Below are 26320 nucleotides of genomic sequence, written 5' to 3'. Positions count from 1 at the left end.
GTGTTGTAGCATCTAAGATTCACATAAATACCTTTTATTTTAATTCAAAATATATTGTATTCATTCTGCAATGTTTTGAATAACAAAGAAGTCTTTTGTTCTGAGTGTATTTGGGAGGTGTAATGAAATATGTCTTTGATCTTATGTCTTCTTTCTCTCTGTCAGCCCTAAACCCAAGACGGAGGCCATGGTACGCTCACCTCCCGTTATGTCCCCCTCCACTGCCACACAGATGGACTCTAAAATGCCCAATCAGAGTAAACCAGGGAGCACTGGCAGCCAATCACAGCCCTCCCCTTGCGACGCCAAGACCCTGGGTGCCAAAGGGACTCAAAACGTGGCAGGGGGCATGGGGCTGAAGAATGGGCAGGGCCTGACCTCTGGCCAAAGCTCCAAGGTTAAAGTAAAAAGGGAGAGAAGCACCTCAGTGGAGTCGTTTGAACAGCCAGAGGGCGGCACACCCACCTGTGAAGAAAAAGGTAAGAACCATGGTTTTCCTGCAAATCTTGAGGTGTGACAATATCAACCTAGGTAGGTAAAAGATACCCGAGTAAGTGATGTTTTTAGTGACTAATTATTAGGCACTATTTGTTTTTTCGTGTTTTTTTTTTAAAAGATGCGGTATGTGGGGGGGGGGGCATTGTAGATTTGGCATTAGAATTCCCGCTGTGGTTCTGTTTGTTGTTGGTACTGCAGTGTCTGTTGTGCTTGTGTTTTGTGTTTATGTGCAAATCATGGCTGGACTGGTAATCCAGGAAACCGGGCATTTTCCCGGTGGGCCGACAGACTTTGAGGCATGATATGCTTTATCTTAGATTTTTCTGTGTGTCAAAACAATCCCTTGGTTATGCAATGAAGCGTAAATACAAAATACACGAAGTGCCACTGTATAACTTATTTAGTCGTGTGCTGTATGGTAGTTAGTGGCATAGGATAGTTTACCTAAAGATCTGATCAGTAAAGCAATTCTGAAAAATGTATTCTTCTCGATTCTTCTCTTTTAAAAATCCAAGCTGCTTCACAAAGGTCTTAAAATCAAAGAGATATTTATTACAATCCAGCGGTTTTAAAAGAAAATAGTCAATTCAAGTAAGGGGGCAATTAAGAAATTATATTTCGAAAGACAAGGATGGAGGAGAGAAGCACAATAAAGAAAACTAAATTAGAGATGTAAGTAAAACAAGGATGTTTTTTCTTAAAATAATGTTTTAAGAAGAGACTCAAAGAAATACTCTTTGCAGGCCCTTGTTGTCACTCATTTGTGTGTCTGTGTGTGTGTGTTTGTGTGCGTGCAGACAGCAGCCGGGTGAAGAGGATGTGTGTGGCAGAGAAGAGGCAGCCGTACAGTGGAGCTGACTGGTGCTCTGGGGGAGAAAGTGACGAAGATGACAAAGGATTCTTCAGTAAGTGGTTTAACGCATGCATCCAAGCATGTACCAGTCCCTCCGTTGATCAACTTGACTTATGACAGCTTTAGTAGAACTACATTGCCCATGAGCTTCTGTTGGTCCTACAAAAACATGCTTTTTTTCCTTGTATTACTATAGACTGTAACTCCAGTGACCTAAAGCCCCAGGACTCTGTCACACATTCTACCTCCAACACCGGACTCAGCCGCTCCTCAACACCCTCCCATAATACACTGGGAGGCCAGGGCTCCACCACGGAACCCACTGGTGGTCAGAAACCGGGCTCAAAACTCGTCTATGTCTTCACAACTGAAATGGCCAACAAGTAAGGAAGGGGAAAAGTTCATGTTTCTGTTCCTTTCTAATGTTCTTTAAATACCTCGATACTTACCTTCAGTTTTGTGAATGATACATTTTATTAAGCGAAAAGTGAGGTCTTTTTACTTTTTTATTTTTCTTGAACAATTCAAAAAACGTTATTTGTCCCTGGGGGGCAATTCAAACATTACAATGAGTGTGGTGTTTCTACCTGCTCTACTGTAAAGTGTCAGGAGGTATTACTTATGATTTACCGCTATACAAATATATACAGTACAGATTGATTAATTATTACCTAGATGTAATTTGACAACTTTACCTTTTAGAACAGGCAGCGTATACGTAAAGATATTTCAACTTTTAAGTTGACATCAGCTGGTTTATCTCTACCTATTATTTTAAATATCTATCTGTAGACAGGCTTATTTAATAATCTCAATATTTAGACTGTGTTCTACAGAAGTGAAACAACCACAGAGAAACCCTCTGTTGAGATGCGTTTAAAATTTTGATTAAGTTACTCACAATGTCAATTGCCTCATTAGTGATTGTTATTGTCTTTGATGTTTGTTGAAGCTGTTTGTGTGTATTGAGCTGAGATTTTTGCTTCCCAGCCCCATCTGTTTCTTGCCAAAACCTTTGCAGCTATGGCCTAAATCCATTGTGTGTATAAACACAAGTGTTTTTTCTCAGTGGGAACACAAACTCAACTTAGATTAACACTCTGTTTGGAGTTAGAGATCAAAGATGTGGATACTCCGTAGAAGGCACGTGTGCAGGAGTTTACTCAGACGATTGACCTTGAATTTACCTTCATGGTCCCATCTAGTACTCATTCATCCAGCCCATGGTCTCTCAAGTATACACATCCAAACTCACACACGCTGCTGCACAAACACTTTTATTGTGTCTGATGACTGATATCTGACTGTCTGCCTTCTTGTCCTCAGGGCAGCTGATTCGGTTTTAACTGGCCACACAGAAAACATCATCGCCTTCCACATGAAAAACATCTCCAACAGCAAGGACAAAGCTCACCTCCTCCTGGTAAATACAAACGGAATATAATTGCACACCTACTGTCATGCACTAAAATATGTTGAGAAAGTGTCAGTATATACATCCTTTTTCTATTTCTCTCCATTTTAAGAACAATGCAGCTAGCGCTCTCCGAAATGACTCCAAGCCTCCCCAGCAGCCCCCATCCCATTCCCAAGACCCAACCCACCAGCCTGGATCCAAGCAGTCCTTACCTGGCATGTCAGAGCCAACTCCATCCCAGTCTTCAAACCAGGGGAGCCAGTCTGGTGTTCTTCCACAGGAGGGGCCGTCCTCTGCAGGCGTGGAGTCAAAAAATCTTCCTGGCAGTAGCCCCGGTAACAATAGTGCCCCGGTTGACCAGGCCCCTGTTACCCAACCCGAGGCAGGCCTCAACCCTCCAACAGTAGCTGAAGGAGGGCAGGGAGGAGGTTCTGGTGGAGCAGGTCTGACACCACAGCAGCAGCAACAACAGCAGCAACTGGCCCAGGAGCTGTTAAACATGGAGGCCAACACAGAGGGTCTTTCCCAAGAACAGTTGGAGCATCGCCAGCGCTCTCTGCAGACCTTGCGAGATATTCAGCGCATGCTTTTTCCTGATGACCGTGATGCACCACCACCTGGGCCCCCTCAGCCTCATGGTGGACCCCATGACGGAGGCCCTGATGGTGCACCCCGAAGATCAGAGCAGGGCCCTCTACAAGCTATGATGGCGCAGTCTCAGAGCCTCGGACCACCAGGTGGGCCAGGACCACGTCCACAAGGTCCACCCTTTGGCCCACCCCACGGTCCCAGGGACATGCCCCCGTTTCCACAAGATGAAATGGGTGCACACATGGGGGGTCCGGGGGGCTGTGGAGATGGAGATCAGATGACCCCAGAACAGGTAGCTTGGTTGAAGCTGCAGCAGGAGTTTTATGAAGAGAAGAGGAAGAAACAAGAATTGCAACATCGGCCTCTTCCTCCGGACATGATGATGCACCCCCATGGTCCACGTGGTATAATGCGAGGCCCCCCTCCTCCATACCAGATGGGTCCAGGGGAGATGTGGGGAGGGCCAGGTGGTCCACCAGAGCCCTACCAGGAGCGCATGGGAATGGGCCCCGGGCCTGTTCCTGGCCCCAGGGGAATGCCCCCACATATGCAGAGGATGCCCAGCTTTTCTGGGATGATGAACCCTGAAATGGAGGGACCTCCGAGGCCTGGCATGGGCTGGCCTGATGATATGCCACCCAGGATGGGCGATGCTCGAGGCTTCCCTGGAGGACCTGGGGGAATGTTTGCTGGTCCTGGTGGGCGAGGTGAGCGTTTCCCAAATCCTCAATCTGTACAAGAGGCAATGTTTCACCAAGGTATGGGAGGAGAGAAGGGCCTCCCTCCAGGGATGATGATGGACATGCAAAGGATGATGGGTCACCAAAGAGGAGGAATGGAACCTGGCAATGGTATGGGCATGTTTCCCAGAATGCCCGGAGATGGTCCTATGAGTCCTTCCTCTAGGCTCCAGGGAATTGGGGGCAGGGAAATGGGACCTGAGTTTGGAATGGGGCCTGGACCTGGGCCTCATATGCACGCTTCAAAACTACGCGATGCCCCAATGAACATGAGTCCTGACGAGATAATGAGAATGCGCGGTGGAGGACCACCGATGGAGAACATGGTTCCTCAGGGAAGACCCATGCAGGGTCCTCCCTTCCCTGAGCAGACGCAGCCTGGAGACTTTCCCATGGGGCCTGGGCGGCCCTTTCCAGGTGGTCCTGGAGGAATGAGAGGTCCACATGCAGACCCAGCCTTTGGTCCAGAGCACAGATCTACACCAACAGGAGGTAATGGCCGTATGAACCATCTTCCCTCTACTGGTGGACCATCACAAGGTCAGAGAGGCCGAAAACCAGCAGATTTGAATGTCCAAGCAGGAGGCGGGAACTCTCCCAGTGTCAACCCACTCAAATCGCCTCCTCTGAGGCAAGTGCAGTCCCCCATGATGGGTTCTCCGTCTGGAAACCTGAAATCCCCTCAAACACCGTCCCAGCTGGCTGGCATGCTCACTGGTCCCACAGGTCCCAATGCCCCTCCGGCTCCTCCGTCGTCAGCACCCATGAAGTCCCCCCACTCCATGATGGGCTCAGCTGGTGCTTCTCCGGTTCATATGAGGTCTCCTTCTCTTCCTAACCCCTCTCCGGGATGGGCTTCCTCTCCAAAACCACCAATGCAGAGTCCTGGAGTACCACCTCAGGGTGGCAAGCCTCCCCTCAGTATCACTTCACCAAACATGATGGGGGGCATGGAGCAAGGTATAGTGTTTTTTTTCAGCTTCTTTCTGTATTAAGCAGAAGATGTTACTGATTCTTCTTTATCTTTGCTTAGTTGATAGTTATTATATTTATTGTATTTATTTATCTTTTGTATTGCAATTTGAATGACGGATCTCATGAAAATATCCATCTTTAACTGTATGACTTTGTCCCTTTTCAGTTCTGAGATATTAGATAACTAATCGAAAAACAAAAGGAAATGCAATAACAGAAAAGGTTATCTGTTAAATCTAACACTCATTCAAGTCAACACATCTGTATAAGGGGTGGGGTTGAATTGGTTATGGTCCAGTGGCTCCCTCTTGTGGCAATGTGTTTCTGATCCTAATAATCATAGAGTACCATATACTGTTGCATACATGATCCCAGATTAACACAAACTACTAGACATTAAGTTTCATGCTCTGACTTTTATTATCTCAGTTTTGTGTCATCTCTTCCTCATCATTTTTTCTTCCAGGTGGTAATGGTCCTCCCTCAGTCCCTCCTTCATCAGGGGCTCCATCTGGCTCCATGTCCCACCCAGGCAATGTCCCGTCTGGCAGTCCGTACACCATCCCCCCTGAGCCAACTCTTTCTCAGAATCCTCTCTCCATCATGATGTCACGCATGTCCAAATTTGCAATGCCCAGCTCCACCCCACTCTACCATGATGCCATAAAGACTGTCGCCAGCTCTGATGATGACTCGCCCCCGGCCCGCTCCCCAAACTTGCCATCAGTGAACAACAATGGTATGCAATCTGAAATATCTTTAAGCTTTTGAAATCCATACCTATTTTAACCTACATTTAACATGCAACTCAAGATATATACACAGTGTATTGAAATTAAATCCATAATGACTTCTGTTTATTTTGCACTTACAGGTATGGCAATGAATCACCAAGGCAATCCTCGTATGATGGGACCAGGAAACCCCGGACCCATGTCTGCACTCAGCCCCCTGGGGATGAATCCAATGGGATCCCAGCCCCTCTCTCATGGTATGCCCCCTCAGATGCCCTCTCCAAATGCTCCAAACATGGGTCCAGGCATGATGCCTCATGGCATGATGATACCACCAAATCCCCAAGACCCCGTTATGGGAAACCCTCAAATGATGCCCCAGGGACGCATGGGTTATCCTCATCGAGGTCAACCATACCCCCTCACCCAGTCCCCATCCCAGCAAGGACCTTTCTCCCCGCACAATGGTCCTGGTCCCCAGGGCTTCCCCGGACATCCAATGGGCTTCCAGGGAGAGGGAGGGCCTTTGGGTGGAAGGATGGGGAACATGCCTCATGGAGGTGGGGGTGATGGGGTTATGTGCAAGCCCAACACTCCTGGAGGTTCAGAGTTCAACAACATGCAAGGTGGATTCAGTGATGCAGACCTTCATGAGGTGATGCGACCGGGAGCGTCAGGCATTCCTGAGTTTGATCTGTCCAGGATAATCCCGTCAGAGAAGCCCAGCCAGACTCTGTCGTATTTCCCTCGAGGTGGTGGAGACAACCCTGGGGGAAAACCACCACACCCCTCTGGCTTCCCCATGCAGGGCATGATGGGAGACGGCCCACCAAGGATGGGAATGTCCATGCAGGGGATGGGGGGGATGCCAGGGGGCCCTGGTGGGGGAATGGGTCCTCAAGACATGCCAATGGGCAACCCTGGCCACAACTCTATGCGGCCACCAGGATTTATGGGCCAAGGCATGATGGGACCCCAACACCGGATGATGTCCCCTGGGGGACCAGGAGGTATGATGCAGGGGAGACAAATGGCCCACCCAGGCCCTGGCGGCTCACCTAACATGATGATGTCACTGCAAGGCATGGGTGGCCCCCCTCAGCAGACAATGATGATGGGGGGTCAGATGAGGCCGCGTGACATGGACATGGGGTTCAGTCCAGGCCCTGGAATGTTCTAATTCTTGTATCTAGAATGTCAATGGACAGTACATAGGATGGAGCAAAGGTCCCTTGTTGTGGAGAGAGAACTCAAATGGACTTAAACAAAGGAAGTATAATAGTAGAGGAGGATTTACCCAGATATGAACAAAATGGAGCATACCAGTCACATAGTAATGTCCTGTGGGAACTCTTCTAGTGGAGACTCGGACAAGCCCAGATTGGAGTACTTTTGCCACAAAAACATTGAATTTTGACTCATGAACTTCAGAATGTATGAGATTGTTGTGCATCATTTTCGCAAACAAACTGTTCTTGTGTTTTTTGATTATCTGACTATAAAGACGACTTCAACATCAAAGAGGAATCAACCTAACAAGTCAGCGTGGAGATGCTTCAGTATATGTCTACTTTTTTCAAATTAAAAAAAAAAAAACAACAAAAAAACAAAATTTGTCACAAAAGTGGTGTGAAACAAGAGAAAGGAATACGAATTTGTGCTTTGTGAAGACTTTAGTGGAACTCCATTTTGTCTCTCGCTCCATCGTTTTGACTGTTTCTGTACAGTATATACGTGTGAGACTGCGTGTGTGCTTGACAGACCTGTATGTTTGTGTGGTATGTATGTATGTGTCTGTCTGTATAGGCATTCTATCAGTGACCTCTCAACTCCTCTTACCCAACTTTCATTGGGGGAGGAACGCCCCCTAAAAATACTGTACTGTTTACCATTGGTGGGCTATTCGAATTTTAGTCTATTTTAATTTCCTTTGTAACTCCAGTGTATAACAAACCAAACTATGACCTCATTAAGATAATAGTATTATTAAAAAAAGCACAAACATGGACCGTCTGCAGAGAGCGTCTTCTTTCTCTATTTTTACCATTGAGAGCAACACATTTAGTGTGAGGATCCTTCTTTCAGGACTCAACTTTCGCCCAAGCGTGATTAATACTGCTAATACCCAGATGTGCTATGTGTGTTCTTCTTGTTCCTGTTGTGTTCCTGTTTTGTTTTGACTCTTGTTGACTCTGGGTAATAATCATTCCCACAGCAATAATCCCCCAAAAGGTCAGCAAATTGCGACAGGAGTGGCACAGCAGGTATGCCAGGTATTATAGAACTAGAGCTAGGTAGATTGGGTTAAATTTAGTAAGACAGGTGTGGTGTCCAAAGAGAGACACAAATGTAAAACGCGTACTGCTTACCATCCAGTTGACTTCCTCTCTTTCTCTATTGTATAAGCTTGTCATGTGTTTCTCCATTGGCTTTGGTGCAAAAATAGCCTACCAGGGCTGTGGTGATGGACTACAAATAAAAGATATTGTTTTGGTATATACATGTTGTCTATGGCGTGTGTGTGCGTGCATGTGTGTCCACATGGCTCTAGACTATTCACATCTAGTCCCTTATGGGGACAGGTGGTGTCTTTGTCATTGTTCGTGTCAGACCAGCTTAGCCACATTTACCTTGAACAAAGAGAGAAAGGCAAAACCAGAAGCACTGTAAAGTTGACATGCTGTAGTACCAGGTACTTACTGAGAGCTATCAGAGGACGCCGTATCTCAGATATATATCCAAGCAAGTAAATGCATTTGATCGTTTCTCTGCCGACTTTGCTTTCCTTACATGTTTAATGTTTGGATTTAGCTGATGAGTACAGAGCTCGGTAAAAAACAGCCAAGAGACAAATTTGAATATCATTATTTATTCTTTACCAATTTAAACCCATAAAGTTTGAAGAAGCAAGTTACTCCTGAATGTTTTATGGTAAAACCATACCCCTCAGTTTATAATCACTGTAGTCTTATCCCCACAATAAGCCATCCTAATATTTCACTTCTCAGAAGTGCCACAGATTTGATCCCTTTCGGCACAGTTATGAAAACATTCAACTTTTTACTAAAGTTCAATCTACTTGCTGTTCCCAGTTGGTCATTAACATGTAATACAGCACATTCATTTAGAAGTACTCCCCTGAGGAATGAAATGGTAGAACATTACAGATCTGTTGTAAACAAATCCAAACTGAGTAAATGTACCAGTATTAAGATGCAGGAATAGATAAAAAGAGGCCACACTCCTCCTTGCACTAGTTGCAAGTTCAACTTCCAAACCTGAAGCTGTTTGGTGCATATCACTCCCACCCCCCATCAACATACACTTACTGTATATCTATAGAGCATCTCTCCTAACAAATGAAGTCCCCAAAAAAATCTTTGAAAAGCAAAGTGTAAATGTAACACTAAAAATCGTCCCAGACAAATGACTCCAGAAGGAGTTATTGGTTTAGCCATTTTTAGAAAATGATATCTTCTTCAAGAGGCTTATACTCTCAGTTTTTGAGATTTGTCAACAATAGAGAAACATTAACATCTCCGGCCTTTATCATTAAGTCATTTATCTCTATCCAAGCAGCATTGGATGTAAAGCATGTACTGTGGAGCAAAATCCTTCAAAACATGTCAAACTGCAATTAATTATCTATATGACACAATTTATTGCCATGGTAACACATGTTCAATCATAAACCAAACGAGTGATGTAAACTAAGCAATATTTAAAAGAGGCCGTAATCCATGATGTGTGCATAAAAACAGTTTCTCCTGCTAAAGTGTGCCTGTGAGGTATGATGACCGCTGGTTGCTGGATGGAGTGAGAAGTGAGGATGGAAAAACATGATGAGTGATAGAAACGGTCGGTGTTGTGCTGCTCTGTTGCAGGTTTATGGTTTCGTCAAGCCCTCTGTGTTATTACAGAGTGACTTATAATGTTCAGAGCTCAGCGAGTATCCTGAGAGGACCTGTTTGAACTCCTCCAGGGGGCAGTAGAGCCCACTACAGCCAGGTATGAGTAGATCCTGCAGAAAGACAAGCATTGTAGAGTCAAACATCAGGAAATGGACTATTAACTAACATTGATATATAAGCAGTGTGGCCCCTACCTTGCCTGTGTATGACACTTTAACGAAGGCCTGGCTGGTCTGATGGTGTTGGTAAAGCTCCAGTGTGAGATCAGCAGCGTAAGGTGGCCATTGCATGTCAAAGACCCCCAGAGCCATCAGACAGGGAATCAAAGTGGTATCGTGTGCAGAGTACAAAAACAGCTTTCTGTTTGAGAGAAGAATTCAAAAAATGAAACTAATTCAAACGAGTATGTGCACATCACAATACTGCGCTAAGTGTCCTACCTGTTCAGCTCTGAGGAGGTACCCTGCAGTTTCTCGTCTATGTTGGATAACAATGTGTGCAGAAGGGGACCCACGCACAGCTGCAAGTTCAAACTGACAAAAAGAACCCGCAATGTTGAAATGTTGAACTCAAACCTTAAGAGTGAGGTAACGTTTCCTCACTGTGGCTGATAAACCGTTGTATTTGTGTATTCAAACCTTTTGCTGGGTTCGTACACATGACAGATCATGTCCACAGCTCTCTGCTCCACTTTATTCCTCCAGGTGTCCAGCGCTGGTGGACAGGGCAGGCCATGTGTCTGTCAATGTGCAGAGATTTAACACGGTATCAAATATTATTCTTGACCTAAGGTTGTTTTTTGTTTTTTTTCAGAGCTGATTTTTATATTTGGAAAAAAACGCTGCTTCTCCTTTGATCAGTTGTTTTCTCAGGTGGTCTTATTTTTTTTGCAACTGACAGAGAAGAGGGAGTCAATTTTAAGCCTCGATATAGTAATGTTCTCACAGCTTTCTGTTTTGTTTTTTTTGTTTAATTGGATAACAGCTGTACTGACTCAGACGTGTGTTGCTCTCATTTCTGTGACGTTTTAGAATGACTTGTTAAACAGATAAGAAACGTTAGGTGGGGCTTCTGAATTTGGCTGATGAGGGAAAAACAAAAACTGTCTTGGGAATCCCCTCTGAAGTGGAATATTACCCTCCTGATTCGACGAAGCACAACAAGGATCTCAGTCTCTCTCCCCTAAAGGCAAATTCCATCATACACAATAACAACTCTTTAGAGTTAAAATCAATTAAATCATGAATCAAATGGGAAATTAATTTTAAAAAAACCCACACATCTTCAATTACTGCAATGAGTAAACACTGACACTCTAAAATCCAGATTCTGCTTGTTTTGCTCTTTAACCTCTGGATACTTGATGATGAGGTGATGCTATATTATGGAACTTCATCCCACAGAGCAAACAGCTAGCTGTCGCCTCGGCTGAGGCTCAGTGTTGATTCCAGTGGTATGTTTTCTGATAGCTTGTGGTGAATCATGATGCAGTACTGTCACCTCTCTGGCAACCATGTCGTCCCTAATGAGGATGAAGTCTACGTGCTGGTGAGCAGCGATGCCCAGCGCGCTCTGGATTCTCTGCAGGTCTGCTGCAATGTCTGGCAGAGTGGACGACTCTGCCCAGCGGTGGCTGTGAGGAAAACAAACATTGTCGGGCACAAAACACAGACACACAGTGACAACCTGTCAGAGTCGGCTCAGCCCGGCTTATAATTTTGCACAGCACATGATTAAATTCTCCAGTTTTGTGGAGCAAGTGCACAGGATGTTTGAGGCAAATTTCCTCTACATACCTGCCAAGGATTTTGAGCAGCTTGCATCCATGGTAGTTAGGATACAGGATTTCAGATTCTGCCTCTGTTGTAAATATTGGCACAGGGTCTTCTAGTGGAGCAGAAAAAAAAGATTAGACAAGACCCAGAATGGAATACATACCACACACACACACACACACACACACACACACACACACACACACACACACACACACACACACACACACACACACACACACACACACACACACACACACACACACACACACACACACACACACACACACACACACACACACACATATATGGATGGATGCAAACCCTACCTTTTTCTTTTTGCTGGAAGAGCCCTGCTACCAGGCATTTGGCAGATTCAATGGTCCTCACAATGTTAGTGGAGCGCACACTAAAAATGGAAAAAATAGGTCACTGAGGGCAGCCAGCTAGAAAATAGTAAAGTCTGATATCGTTTGTAACGGCACTCTTCAACTCAATGTACAGCAATTGTGGATTAAAAGAAGTGTTTTTGTCACTTAAAGTGCACTACTTACTAGACCTCGGCTGGGCTAAATGTGGAGTTGAGGAAATGAGTCTCCTCGACGTATCTCCGCCTCAGCCTCTTGCCCAGCTCGTACAGCTGCTGCATGCCCACTGTGGTCAGCTGACCGGGGAACGAGCCACCCTGTCAAGTGTGTCGAACAAGATCAACTTTAACTCACAGATGTGGCCGAAAAGACGCACACTTGCCAAAGTCAGAGAACAAGGGTGGCAGTAGCCCATATTGTGGGATTTTTTTTTTTTCTGAGCTAAATCCGGAGCCGTAAACCTCTCTCTCATTCTCTCTCAAAACAGCTAACTCTGCACAGGGAACTTTCATCTCCATGGACACCGCGGGTGCCAAACAGGACACCGTATCTTACTGGAAAGCTCTACACACACTTCAACCACACGACAAGGGAGAAGGTGAATGAAAGGAACAGCTTTAGTGACATCTGCGCAGCTTTGTAATTAATCCAAGTGGCCACTAGAGGGAGGCGATCTATCTGAACAAATGGGCAAAGTAACTTCCAAATCCTCAACTCATTTCGCACACAGAATATCTTGACATACTTAAATTATCTTATCAGAAATGACTTTGTACATATTGTTTATACACAGTTACCCTAATGACATTTACACTACAGATATTTAACCACAGCAGATATAAAGTTGTCACAGCAGAAAAGCCACATGAGTAACTGATATTATTGATGACCGTCATTGAAGTAAACAATGTTTGATTGCACAATATCCGAGCTCTGGCAAAGGTACACCAAAATAGAATAACATGAGCCAGTTCACTTTAATTTGTAGTTATTATCACACCCACAGAACACAACTTTGGTCGTGTCCGCACCTGAATATATCCCTGCAACACTTCTCATTAAGGACTGCAATCTCAACGACATAAACACACCTACTCACAGCCAGTATGTTCTTCCGATAGTTGTCTTCTATAGGGGCCGGGGGCTTGGGACCACCATTAAGATCTGTCACCACATAGTTGATGTGGCAGTGTGCAGGAGGGCTTAATAGAGTTGGAACCCACTGGACCTTTGAAGAGACATTATACATTATGTTTGTCACATCTTTTAATCAAACACCAAACGAGTTCAGAACCAAACAAAACAAAAAAAAAGGTTTTACCTCCATCACATCAGGTATGGACTTCAGTGGCGTTCGAGCACCATGACGGAACAAGACTTGGACCAGCTTCAGTTCATAGGCAGAGCTTTTCTCTGTGTCAGCGGAGCAGCTGCTCAGTGTAGCACGGTCTGGTTCAGTGTTCTCCTCGGACAACAGGAGCGAACCGAAAGCCGCTGACATTGAACCTAAAGCACACACTTTGGGCCAAAGGTACCTCATGATGGTGCTGTAAACGAAGTAAGACAAAATGTGTTAGAATACATACGAAGTGCATTATGGTTCATAGAAGGTGAGGAGGATTTATTATTATTGTTTCATTGATTGATCGGTCATTGTTATTGTCTGTTAAATGAAGAGTAAAAAAGAACAATCTCAGTTTTCTGATGAGTACTTTGACACATTCATGCAGCGTGATAGTACGGTGGCCTGGAGGTGTCAGATGAATGCACATCCAAAAAAGCTTTATTCGAGTGGACCAATGTTTAAAATGAAAAAACACAACGTTTATTCAGTTTATTATGATGTACTGCTAACTGAAACCAGCTGAACCCTTACAACAGAGAACCTTTAAACAAAGAGGAGCAGACAAAGAGCCAGGTCAAAGAAAGGCCTGCAGATCCTTTTTGTTGTTGTCAACAAAAGTAAAACATCTAAAGATGTCGTCTTTAGAGAAATACTGGTCAGCATTTGTCTCTTTTTCTGAACCAAACCAACAATTGATCAACCGATAGAATAACAACAATGCTTCCTAACAGCTTCTTTCAGCTGGCATTTTCTCTTTTGTTAAGTTTCTTAACAGTTTCTTTCTTGTTTAAGTGAATCATGGTTGGATCAATTAAATGTTTCTCAGAGCCTGGTGGTTAACTCTGGTTAGGTGAGAACATTCCCAATTGAATCAGGGAATTATTTCAGATAGTTAGCCAATCTGGGAATAAATTCCTTCACAAGAAAAGTCTGAGATTGCTGCATGAATGCATCAGGTAATTTAGCCTTTCATGCCAAATGCATCATATCTGGTCAAATCTGTAAATCAAAGCAGGAGGTCTTGGTAAGCCGGATGTCACTGTGACGTTTTTGCGAGCTTCTATCTGTAGACATTAAAGACCTGGTATTGCAATTTTCCAGCACAAATATCATGCACCAGTATTAGGTTTTATTTTAGTTGCAATTTGATACATGTTCTTGCAGGAGGCAGAGGCTGGGTTGATGAAACAAGAAATTCATCCTCCAAAAGAGGGTGCAGCTGCACAGCACTGTCTCCAGTGTAGTTTTATTTTAAATGTGATGGCTAGTTAGTATGTTTGTAATTTAAAATGTCTATTTGGTTATAGAAGTCATCTCAAGACCTCCCTGCGTGTCTCACGACCCCCCAGCCTCTACACTGATGTAAACTCAGACCTAAACGTCTGACACTGTGGAGCACAATTTTAACTAGTATATTAAAATAAAACAAATGAAGTTACTTTTAAGGCACGAAAGTCAGCATTGCTGTTTATCCAACAAGGAGTGGATTTTGTGTAAAACAAAGGCTTGCACAGGATTCAGTATCCTGAAAGACTCAGTGTGATTCCTCACAAGCTACTGTTTTCATTTTTCTTTTCTTCCCTGTCATGATGCTTTTGGTGTCTTGTGTGAAGCACTATGAATTGCCTTGTTGTGCTATAGAAACTAACTTGCCTTGCCTTAGACCGAGGTTAACATTTTTTTTTTTTTTTTTTACCAATAAGGTTCTGAGCTGTCAAACTTTCAGGAGGAGTTGAATTGGAAGTGTTGTAAGACCCCTTTAGGAACACATAGGTGAAGAAAATGTCTTGATATGGCATTTATTCACAGATTGTTTTAATATTTCCTGGCTAATTATGAATAGATCTGGCAATAATTAATATTTGACAAATACATTATACATATTAAGACTTTACTTACCTTCCTGAACGTGTACAATTAAACTTCCTGATGCAGCAGCAGACTCCAGTAGTAGAGGTAAGGCACAGCTAACACCTGCAAAAAGTAGATGGGAGAAAAAGACCCTCAAATAGTTGGTGTGATAACTTGTGTAAGACGAGACTGACATTGTGACAGAGCAGAGAAAGGCTAACAGAGGGAGCACTGCTGCAACGAGACCTTCAGGGGGCGAAATGAAACATTATCAGTGTCCCCATTCAAAAGCTTCGTTGTTGTGAAATGTAGGCGACTCTATTCTACTTCGCTATGATAGGACTTAAAGATAAAGGCTATTCACACATCTAGAACCCCAGGTTAACCGACAGGTATGACTCAAGTCGTTCAACATGGACCGATTGACAACTTTAGCACGTTATGAAACCAGTTTTTGACACACGGCTAGCATTAACTCTTTCTACTGTAGCTTACTGTACCATGTAAACTGAGCTAACTGTTAGCTACGGATGAAAAAACTACAAACAAACCGCTTACTTTCCGCAAACGAAGTTCTTGGCTGTCTCTTCAGATGAAAATACAGAGCGTTAAATAAATGCCAAATTCACTTGTCATTCGGCAACTCTTGCTGCTGTCGCAGACATGTTGGGAACTGTAGGGCAATAGAGGCCACTTTACAATATGAGTAAAGGTGAACGCTAGCAAAAAATGACTACATTTCCCAGCATCCTGATTAGAGCCGGACTTTCTTCTTCCTCATAACGATTTGCGGTGGAGGATAAGAGCATCAAGTGCACTCGTGCCCTACTCAGGGTGTGAGTGTCGCTGCCGAAACTTTACATAACAAAGATGGAGTAAGTAATATGCGATGCTTCATACAGCTTTCTGAAGTAAACAACATGTTTTTTTATGCAACTTGATTATTGAGCAATCCAAACAGAAATTATTTCTTACATAATAATACTTTTCTTATACTTTTTAAAATGAATTCGTTTAAGATTTAAGATTTTTTTTAAATCTAGACAAACATAATTAAGTTCAAAGCCAACTATCTTGTTTAAAGTAAAACAATAATTTGAAAATTCAGAATTTGTATGCCGATTATGCATATATAATTATTTATGGTAAATGTAGTCATATAATGTTTTACTTAATTTTTAGGAATTAAAAAACGTTTATTTGCTTATACGGTTACCTTTTATCACATCTCATTTTTATTTATTTCTTCATAAAATTCCAGAGTGACATTTTGGACTCTAAAAAATCCAATAAAACTGCAACTGATTCAATATTATGCATGAAAACATAGGAAATATGTTGCTACGGCCAACTTATCCCCCAAAAAATTAAAGAATAAGATTATTATATTCCAATTAAATACTTCAATCTGGACAAGAACGTTTTTTATATATATATAATTATTATTAATTTTTTTGTTTTTGTTTTTGTCAATACAAATAATTGGCATTCTGTGTGTTATATTCTGTGCTCTTTTCTTCTGTGAAGCACTTTGGGCTGCATGTTTTATGCATGAAAGGTGCTAGATAAATAAAGCTGAGTTGAGTTGAGTTAATAGACTTAAAATTGACACCTGACAAATATAAAATCCAGGATGTTTTCTGTATTTGTAATATAAGACAAGGAATTTGACCTGTACGGACTCATTACCTCACCTCCTCTCATGACAAAATATTTTATTGAATAGTGAAGTCATCATCATGGATTCAAAATACTCAAAATATATTAAAAACTATTTGGAGTATCTTTTTAGTTGAATCAGATCTGTTACAAACAGACAAAATGGCAGCACCAACTGTTTTCAGCTCCTCAGCTTGAGACAGACCAAATTGTTGGATGTCATCCGCTCAGCTTCCTGGCAGAGATGTTGTGACAGTCTGTGTTTGTGTAAATACTGTTCATTATACTGTTCATCTCTTCCCAGCATGTCTCCCGCAGGTCCTTTCTTTCCGAGAACAGACTGGAAAAAATGCAAATGGCGAGATGACACTGATCTAAAAAAATGCAAGACACCCTTCACTTAAACATGTTCCTCAATCGTAATAAAATCTGGTTTTTCTTTTATTTGCTTCACATAGATTCTGATGTTCTTAACCCAGTGTTAGCTACTCTGTTCTATATTCAACACAACACCTCAGTAGCATGCAAAAATCTTAATATCTGAAAAGCAGAAAGATCTGGGAGTACTTGAATGGATAACACACCTTGAGGACAACAAAACAGATTGTACGGTTGATTTAATGACTTGACTGGAAAGTGACAATTATTGCATACAGGTCTGTGTGAAATGAACAACAACATAAAAACTACAGTGTGTGATAGGGCAGGCTGGGTGTATGGCGATGTCATACTAACATGTAATATTAATCTGCAAAGAGTTATAATGAGACACCAGAAATGGAATAAAATACATTCAACGATATCACCAGAATCATACATTGCATAGGGACAAACTGAATATTTACACAATGGCTCAAGGAAAGAAACTAAAACATTTAAGTGCAATGCTGCCACCCAGTGGCTGGATCTCTTCATAGCTGTGTCCAAGCAGGAGCTCTTTTTTCTCTTTTCCATTGAATCCCTTTCAAAAGGAAAATCCTGAAACAGGCTACATTCTCTCATCAGTGCTGCACACAAATCATCCTGTGAATTATATAACTTCTAAATAAGGTAACACACTGGTGTGATGAGATTATTGTGTTACATTTTATGGCCATTGACCCGTTTTAACAGTCTGAAAAAGCAAAATATGGCTTTGTTTATAGTCACAGTATTTGCCATAGCCTTTTGAAAAATGTAAGATGTGAAATTATTGCTCCTCCTTTGTAAGGCACTTTACCTCGACTCACTAAAAAACATTTACTGCATAAAAGGATTCTTTACATCTACTGCATATGAACGGCAAATCCCTGATTTGTAAAATCTATCTTTTATATCTTTGTAACTATAACTGGATGAAATAGTTTAAATTATTTTTGTATTTTGCTCATGAGGAAATAGTCTCTGCACCTCTAATCTCTACAAATCACATCTTACTCTTTGGCTTATACTGTTAACCAAAACATAAAATTTACAATATTTTGGTATCACATCTGTTACCCTGGTCTCGGTTTTCAAAATATATATATTTTTTCTTTTGCATTTTGGTTATAAGTTTTCAAGACGTACTGGTTCACACACATTATCTATCAAAGATTTAACGGATGTCAAGTTTGCAATGTCCACACACAGATCACAGTGTTTCCACTTAGAATGGACTTCTTCCCCTTTCTGTATTCAAGTGCCTGGCTTCAGTGGTGGTTTGCATCTTTAGCCTGTGCAGTCATGTTCTGGCACCTTTTTGCGTCTTATAAACTGATCTCTTTGTCCCTTCCCTTCCTTTGACAGCCTCACGTCCTGGCTCTGAGTCTATACTGCCAGGTCATCTTGGCGAGCTCGACTACTGCTCCCACTGTTCTTGCTCATTCGGCGTTTCTCCCTTACGAAGCCGGAGTGCAGCTGAGGCGATGGTGAGTAAGTGTTGGAAAGCTCTGCAGGCCCCTGGTCATATCTGATCCTCAGGAAGTCTTCCTCGTCCTCCAAGTTGTCGCAGCTATGATGCCGCTCGGTGGCTAAGTTGACTGAGTTCTGCTGCAGCGCCATCCTGTTGTTGAAGGGATGAGAGGTCATGGGGGTCGGGGCTGCCAGGCACTGGCTGAAATCAGGGGGTGGGGTGCAGGAGGCCAAGGCCCTAGGGGGACTGTTGGGCTCTAAAGGCGCAGACACAGCCACTGTCACGGCTTTTTGGCTGTTCCTTTGTATCATCTTGTTGCGTACACACCTCCTCATGCTCTTCCAGCTGAGGTGATAGAGCTCCAGCACAGAGAGGACAAGGGACACACCAGCCACCACCAGCATGAAGATGATGAAGACATTCTTCTCTGTGGGCCGGGACATATAGCAGTTTACCGGATTTGGACATGGCCAGGCCTTGCAAAGATACAGCGCTTTAAGAAAAATTCCGTAAATCAGATACTGCACCACGATAAAAGTCACCTCCATCACTGTGCGGATCACGATGCTCAACATGTACGTTTGCAGCAGCGCTCCTCTGAGGCGAACACGACCACCTGCATCTATATTCGTTGCTCTAATGCTCACCTTCTGCTGGAGGTACTCCTTCTCCCCCTCCAGATCTCCTCCACCTTCCCCTCGTGCCTCCCTCTCCTCTTGCTCCCTCCTCCGCTCCTTCTCCTCCCTGCGCACTGTGTGCATGGCGTGGCCCATGTAGATTAGTGAAGGTGTGGAGACAAAAACAATCTGCAGCACCCAGTAACGGATGTGGGCAATAGGGAAGGCGCTATCATAACAGACGTTGGTGCAACCAGGCTGTTGGGTGTCGCACAGGAAGTCACTCTGCTCGTCGCCCCAAGATGACTCTGCCGCCGTTCCGAGCACCAGGATGCGGAAGATGAAGAGGACAGTGAGCCAGACCTTCCCAACAGAGGTAGAGTGTTCCTGGACCTCCTCTAGGAAATTCCCAAGGAGACTCCAGTCCCCCATCACTGCTCACAGCGCAAACACACACCTGAGACACGAAGACTGGGGACGGAGGAGATGAAGAGGGGAACTAGGAGTTAGAGGATGAGGTCACTGAGATGGAGACAAAAGAGGGGAGGGGAAAAAAAGTACACTATCAGTCACAGAAAGCTTTAGGTCCTCTGATGATGAAATGACCTGTGTGTGTGTGTGTGGGTGGGTGTGTGGGTGGTATAATATGCATAAAAATAGCTTCTCTGTCTGTGAATTGCTTCAGGACTGGACGCTGGGCGCTGGCATGAGAACAACAATTTTCCCACCAGAGGGAGAGAAACGGTCAGAGACAGAGTCCAAGAGAGGAAGTTCAGGAGTCATGCTAAAGTAAATAAAGAGGTCTTTTCAGAAAAATCCTTGAAAATGTTAAAATGTGTGTCTACATTCCCTATGTCTGGCTCCGAGCTCTGTAGGAAAAACAGACAGAGGGGCGAACAGGCCACCACAGGGCAAGTCAAAGCCAGGAGACTCTGTCCTCTGAATGCTGTGTGACCTGGCCTCATCTCGCCTCTGGACCATCACCAGCACTTTCACTCTAAATGACACAACAACTGCTTTGATGTCCTCTGTCCTCTGTGGAGAAAACCTCCCACACACTGCAGATCTGAACCTATCTGTCAATCACATCTCTCCATCTCTTCACCTCTTGACTATGGCATTAGCGAGACCCAAACATGGCAGTGAAAGGCCGGCAAGTCTCAGCTAAGAAAGACCCTATAAGGCATTTCAGCAGACCGCTTTATGGGTGCAATAAATGACCCATGTCACTAAGGGGTTACAAAAGACCATCAAACTTCATCCAGGGGTAACCTCTGACTTCTATGGGTTCTGTGTAGCTAAGTATGCATACTGCAAGCTTTTTCTATGCAATTAGACATCAAAGCTGAGTTATAGAATTCAAATATGGATAGCTGAAAGTAACAGTTTGACAGGGCTTTTTTCAACACGTCAAATATACATAGCTGCTGCCCTTTTATAAAACGTATACATTCCTCAGAAGCTGCGCCTTAACACAAACTGTTATTTTAATGGCGAGCAAGGTAGGATATACAGTATAATCTCTACAATCACTGTATGTTAAAAAAAAAAGCCAAAAAAGGAGTTAAAACTCCTTCTTACCATCCTTCATGTTCCTCTGAGTGTGATCCATGAGCCGGCGCTTCCATAATAAGTTATTCCCATTGTGCAGGGTTTTGAACGCCTTACTGATACTGACGCTGGTTATGCCGAAGTGAGAGAGAGAGAGAGAGAGTCTAAATGACCATGACCATTTGTCCTTCTGTCCGTCTCTCCCCCTCCCTTAGTGCTTCTGCGAAGTATATATAAGGCAATAAAAGGGAAAATCAGGGTGTTGTGTTCTTTATCTGTAAAGCAGGGAGAGATGAGAGCAAAATAGCCTCTTGACAACATGTGGGAGTTTGTGGTCTGACACTTGGATCATTAATTTGTGATAAGGGTCCTTGTTCCACTCAGGGAGCTTGCCAAAAGCTGCCCTCAGGTAAAGTTGATGATCTTTACAGAAAATAAATCACAAACAGGCAGTGAGCTGGATGAGGAAGGGAGTCAAAAGTCCAGCCAGCACAATAGCAGGGTGTACATATTACAACCGCCATGTTTTATCAGATAATCCTGAAAACACTTTTTCTCACAGACAGAGTACTGGTCAAAGTCAAGGTCACGTAAAGAACATAATTTTAATTTGTCCCAATAAATGCATCCACGTGTTTAAACATCATCAACAGTCAACATGGTTGAGTTGGAAGGCAATAAACTCCTGTTGAAACACAGTGATATTAAGATCATTTAGAAGCTATGTCAGTGAAATATTCTGTCATAAGCAAAAACCTCATGAAAAGTAGGCTAATTTTTCAAACAATTCTTTTTGAGATATGCCACATTATAATCTCGCTATTATCATCTCTGTAGACAAGCATGAAGCAACCCTAAAGAATAAGGCTGAGAGCACTGCTGTGCCTTAGCTTGCACACTAACATGGTAACAGTAACAGCTAATGCTAACATGCTAACGTTCAACTGGTTGTTTACCATCTTTCCCATCTTATTTTAGCTTGTTAGCATGCTGACCAGCCAATTATTACTTAACAGTAGGCCTACGGTTCAAGCTAGCTGAGGTTTTGCTGCTTTTTAGTCAATGACTTCATTATGTAAACAGCATGGCAAAATGACAAATTGATACAAGTCCTCCTGAGTGGAAATACATGCTTTAGGGCTTGTTCATCCTGTTCGTGTTGGAGAAGTAGATGTAACCAAAGCCAGGAGGAATTATCCTCTGTGGACCATAAATATTCTACTTTAAAGGCAAATGGATTGACATACAAAGTACCAAAGTAGAAATTCTCTGTAGCCTAACACAACACAACAGTACTTTGTATTTACTGTGTAGAATTGTGGTCATAAAGTAATACAGTATAAAAACTCACTTCCATGGGTCTTCTATGGGAATGGAAGCTTTTCTTCTTTGCACAGTGGAAAAGTAACCTTCTGAGTCTGTGTCTCCTTCCCCTGACTTCCTCTTCTTATTCTCAGAGGAAGTAATCTCAAACAATATGATTTCCGAAGGACAAAAGGAACAAGACATTAAAAGGAGTGGGGTGTTTATGGGACAGTGAGGTTCCAGCCAGAGCTCCTCCAGTGAACTTCTTTGCCGTTTTGCTTATCATACCTGCGCTCCTGATTCCCTGTAGACCAACATGGCATATTTTTTTGATAATCTCTGTGGCAGAGTAATGGAAAAGTTATGGACAATTTAACTTAGAGCTATTCAGACAGTAAACTATACAAATTGAGTATTTTTTATGTTATGAGTTATTTCTCTCTGAGCGCTCTCTTTCCTTGTGAGTTTGTGTGGATAAAACACTTATTTCACCACCTCTCTGCTGGTCTTACCAAATGTGGCTCTATTTTACTTTAAAGTCAGACGCGCATGCATTGACACTGAGTTGTTCTGGACAACAGCCAGTAGGCTCAGAGGAGTGCAGGGAGAAATATCAGTTACAAAAAAGCATCAGTGTGCAGAGATGGCTGCTGCAGAGCAACAATAATAAAATGCTGCATGTTCTCGCTGTGCTGCAACACAACAGTAATTCCTCCAGTCTGCTGCAACAACTTCAGTGTCGCTTTAGCGGGCAGTGAGTCAGATTCAAAAATCTGAGGATCTTGAGGATTGAGGCAGCATCTCAATCCATCCATCCATCCATGATGGCAAAAAAAACAACAATGGATGTAGATTTAGATGACCCTATAATTTGGTTGTAGACTTTATTTTCTACTTCCAGAAAAACAGACCTTCAGAACATATAAGAGGCTTAAAATATAAAAATTAAATTGATCTCTCCTCTCCGGTTGAACCATTGATTCTAGATACTAGACTCTTTTGTCTATGTTTTTTCCATTGTCTCTTAACACCACCCTGGTCTCCCCCTCTTAAGTGTATCCCCAGGTCAGGAACAGCAGGGGGCAGGGTTGATTTAAACTCACCGTCAGTGATCTTCACCTTTCATCAGCACAGAGCCGTGTTTGACAGCCTCTGGACCCTAATAGAGGAGCAAGATTCAGTGCATGCTCTGCTTTGTCCTCATAAACACTCGGGACAATTAGCTGCCAGGATGTACATTTTCATGGCTTTCTTCCATTGAACAGGGCATGTTTAGACTATGTGGAGGTAAAGTAAACATGTGGCTATGTCTGTAGTCCTCATTGTATTGTCAGAATACTGCTGGAAATTAGGTACATTCGACAAGGAACTCAACACAAGGATAAAGAAAAATCCAAAATCCTGGAAATCTTAGTCATAGTTTTTATTGAGATGTAAAACATTGTAAGCCATTTTCTATAAAAGAAAAATGTCTTCAGTATGTGACACAATCTAGAGGGACAAGTTGTTGATGTCGAAAAAAGTTCTTGGGAGCCAAATTTAATAGGCCTGTAAAGGACGTCTTTATCCCTTTAAGTCATAGATGCTATGACTTCATTAGCTGATCTCATTTATCCGTACAGTATCTGGTAAATTTAAAAAAAAAAAAGTTTTGTCAGCAAAAGCCACAAACATTATGACCCCCAATGCTGCTAAAATAAAATTAAAACCACTAATTTACTCGTTTAAACCACATCACCCAAAAAAGGATCTCCAGCATCTTAGTGGAAAAGCCACAGTGGAGCATTAGGAAAATGTCAGACCAACCAGACAACAGCTCTACCAATACAAAATTGTCATCAGTCTCAGTTTACATCAACAGAGCTGCATGCAGGATGCCAAACATACCCAGTCTGCAGTTATTCAGCTTAGCCATTGTTATTTTTACTCTCTGGGTGATGAAGCTGTTTCATGAGGCGATTTTCTAAACAACAGAGTGATAGATGGGAGTAAAAAGTTGTAATTATCTGATCAGAAGGACTGGCAAATATATCTGCTGATGTGAAGTGTGTTGAATTCAAATCATGGGCTTAAATCTGAATTTTGACACGTTAAGGGTCAATCACAGTCTGCACTGCAGCAGCTGTTTATGTGCAGGTCTGCAGGGGTGGTGGCGTGTGCAATGTTCCCAAGAGGGTCAGGATTACGATCAAGGATGAGCGTGTTTAAGTTTAGCAGTAGTGGCCTGGTGGAGGGGTGAGAGAGAGTGACCTACAGAGTGGATCTGATGCGGGATGAGAGGGAGAATATTTCCCACTTATGTGGGTCACCTGTTGCCACCACCAACAGACCAGCATGGACCTCGGCCACCATATATCAGTCACAGCAATAGAAGGCGGCGGGCCGATGTGCTGCCTGCTACCTTACATGGCTCTTCATCTGCCCACTATTGTACACAGACCCACAGCCCTGGTATGATCTATTGTTTAGCTGCATTACAGTGGAGCTGTCAGATAGGACAGCTGCAAGGTGCTTCATGGAGGAAAATTCTGACTAACATACTCCTGATTCAGATTCCTGAACAGTTGCTATTTCTGGGGAAGATGGTGGATTGCATGTTTGGCTTAATTTGATCTGTTATGTTTTTGATCAATTAAGTTAATCGTTACTTTAAAACAACAAAAATATCACTCAACATGTCAGCCTGTAATCTTTTGTCTTTTAATATGAGGTCTCATTATACAAATCTCCACGGGAGATTAGCTTGTTAATTTTTTATTGTTAGTGAGTTAGAGTTCCACTTTAACTCTTCTTTAATGACCGTCCTGAAAGTTTGGATACACGCAAATGAGATCATGCAATGTATTTTAAATGTTGATGCGTCCTGTTTCAAACACAAACACAGAAGGTTCAAACCCATGGCGTTTGTCCCAGAATATTAGTAACACTGATACCTCTTTTTCCATTTATTTAATCTGCTGTTTCATAGTTATCAGTTATAATAAAGATATTGAAATCTATGATTTCAGAACACAGCATAAAATAGGGAGATTCATCCACACCACAGTTGCTAAAGAAAAAAAGAAAAAAAAAGAATAATTCTGCTGTAATAAAAACCTAACAATGAGAAAATTCGAATTACGTTACTTAGTATTTCTTGTTTTAAACTTAAGGTTCAAATTACTGTTACTTCTAAAAAAAACCCCCAAAAAAAAAACCTATTTGCTTCAGCTCCCGAGATGAAGCCAAATCAACGCGAATTGTATCGCTGCAGAACCGGTCTCTTGTACCAAACTTGAATTTCCTTCGGGATCAATAAAGCATCTATCTATCTATCTATTTATCTTTTATTGCTGCTGTACATGAATTTCAATATTTTGACTTGTAATGTTGCATTTTCACTCTATGACATTAACATGTTAAGTCAAAAAAAATAATCTGAGTACTTCTTTCTCTCTTTTATCATTGGTGACATTATTAAAAGAACAGTTGTCATTTACACTTTAATTAACTTGTTTGCTTTACACATTTGGCTTTTCAGATTCTAATCAACAGTATGTCTTTAAAAAACAACAACATCTTGCTCTCTTTCATTGTGCCATTTCTGTCTAGAGACCAGTTACTATGATTAAAAAGTTAAGCAGAATTCCAACCATTCAGAGAGAGAACAGATATACAGCTTCTCAAACTCTTCAGTTTGTTCACACAGCTGGCTTCTGTCATTGATGTTTTAACCCGTCCAGTACAGTGTTTTGTTCAAATGTATTTGTCTCTTATGAGTAATAGTGAAAGGAGAAATAGTGGATAGAGTGACAGGGGAGGAAAGGCACTCTTTCACATACGTACAGAGCTCTATCATAAACTGCATTTGAAGGATATTGGAGAGTGTACCAACATTTCTGCATCCTTAGACGCTGACTTCAGGAAAAGTTCTCACTTTTAATTAACTGTTACAGTTCATGTTCATGAAGAGGCTTACCTGATTTTCTCTTGTCTGGAAGGATGTTACTGATCAAGTAGAGGCTCAGTATCGTCCTCCTGAGGGGAGTAGTCTTCCTTTAATTCAACCAAGAAGCTGCAGGTGATGATGCGGAGATGAGCAGACAATCACAGCATTCGGCAGTGCGATTAGGGGATGACTTTCTTGTCTTGTTGAGTCTCAGCAGGATCTGGCTGTCGAGAACTTCGTCTGACTAAGTGTCCAACACCAAACTGTTAGTCCACAGAGGGGGGCATGAGAAGAAAAGCAGGGGCATCACAAGAGTGGCCCTCCCTTCT

At 42.7% G+C, this 26320-nt stretch overlaps 3 protein-coding genes and 1 long non-coding RNA gene across 7 annotated transcripts in view; 2 read left to right on the top strand and 2 right to left on the bottom strand.

Moving 5' to 3' along the window:
- Window positions 1-8308, top strand: part of bcl9 (BCL9 transcription coactivator) — a 28036-nt gene extending 19728 nt beyond the window's left edge. For both annotated transcript variants that reach the window (XM_079357853.1, XM_079357854.1), the window contains 7 exons: window positions 166-479; window positions 1296-1403; window positions 1548-1734; window positions 2678-2774; window positions 2878-5059; window positions 5541-5813; window positions 5949-8308. In XM_079357853.1, coding sequence (XP_079213979.1) covers window positions 166-479; window positions 1296-1403; window positions 1548-1734; window positions 2678-2774; window positions 2878-5059; window positions 5541-5813; window positions 5949-6988 — 4201 coding nt within the window. In that variant the 3' untranslated portion in view covers window positions 6989-8308. The remainder of the gene's footprint in view (window positions 1-165; window positions 480-1295; window positions 1404-1547; window positions 1735-2677; window positions 2775-2877; window positions 5060-5540; window positions 5814-5948) is intronic.
- Window positions 8309-8657: 349 nt separating this feature from the next.
- On the bottom strand, window positions 8658-15902 carry acp6 (acid phosphatase 6, lysophosphatidic). 2 transcript variants are annotated; one of them, XM_079357855.1, is made up of 12 exons: window positions 15617-15902; window positions 15107-15181; window positions 13184-13409; window positions 12962-13090; window positions 12049-12179; window positions 11824-11903; window positions 11516-11606; window positions 11220-11352; window positions 10358-10458; window positions 10160-10252; window positions 9914-10079; window positions 8658-9829 (listed from the first exon to the last, which is right to left on the bottom strand). In XM_079357855.1, exons 3-12 carry the CDS (start codon window positions 13400-13402, stop codon window positions 9695-9697), a joined length of 1278 nt encoding a protein of 425 aa, XP_079213981.1. In that variant the 5' UTR covers window positions 13403-13409; window positions 15107-15181; window positions 15617-15902; the 3' UTR covers window positions 8658-9694. The 2 variants fall into 2 exon arrangements, with proteins under 2 accessions (XP_079213981.1, XP_079213982.1); XM_079357856.1 differs by lacking the exon at window positions 15617-15902 and adding an exon at window positions 15305-15597.
- Window positions 15096-20025, top strand: LOC306832853. Its single transcript, XR_013780275.1, has 3 exons — window positions 15096-15163; window positions 18485-18606; window positions 19893-20025. It is a non-coding gene; the product is annotated as an uncharacterized lncRNA (long non-coding RNA).
- The window catches only part of gja5a (gap junction protein, alpha 5a), a gene marked incomplete at its 3' end in the record, with an annotated part of 24539 nt that continues 16724 nt past the window's right edge, over window positions 18506-26320 (bottom strand). Inside the window, exons 1-2 of one of the 2 annotated variants that reach the window (XM_079357864.1) lie at window positions 20789-20994; window positions 18506-19729 (exon numbers count right to left, since the gene is read on the bottom strand). In XM_079357864.1, coding sequence (XP_079213990.1) covers window positions 18506-19639 — 1134 coding nt within the window. In that variant the 5' untranslated portion in view covers window positions 19640-19729; window positions 20789-20994. Of the gene's footprint in view, window positions 19730-20788; window positions 20995-26320 lie in introns of those variants that run through there. The other variant, XM_079357865.1, reaches the window with a different exon arrangement.

Source organism: Symphodus melops, assembly GCF_947650265.1.
Source record: "Symphodus melops genome assembly, chromosome: 12".
Classification (NCBI taxonomy): domain Eukaryota; kingdom Metazoa; phylum Chordata; class Actinopteri; order Labriformes; family Labridae; genus Symphodus; species Symphodus melops.
This window is presented reverse-complemented; position numbering and strand designations above follow the sequence as displayed.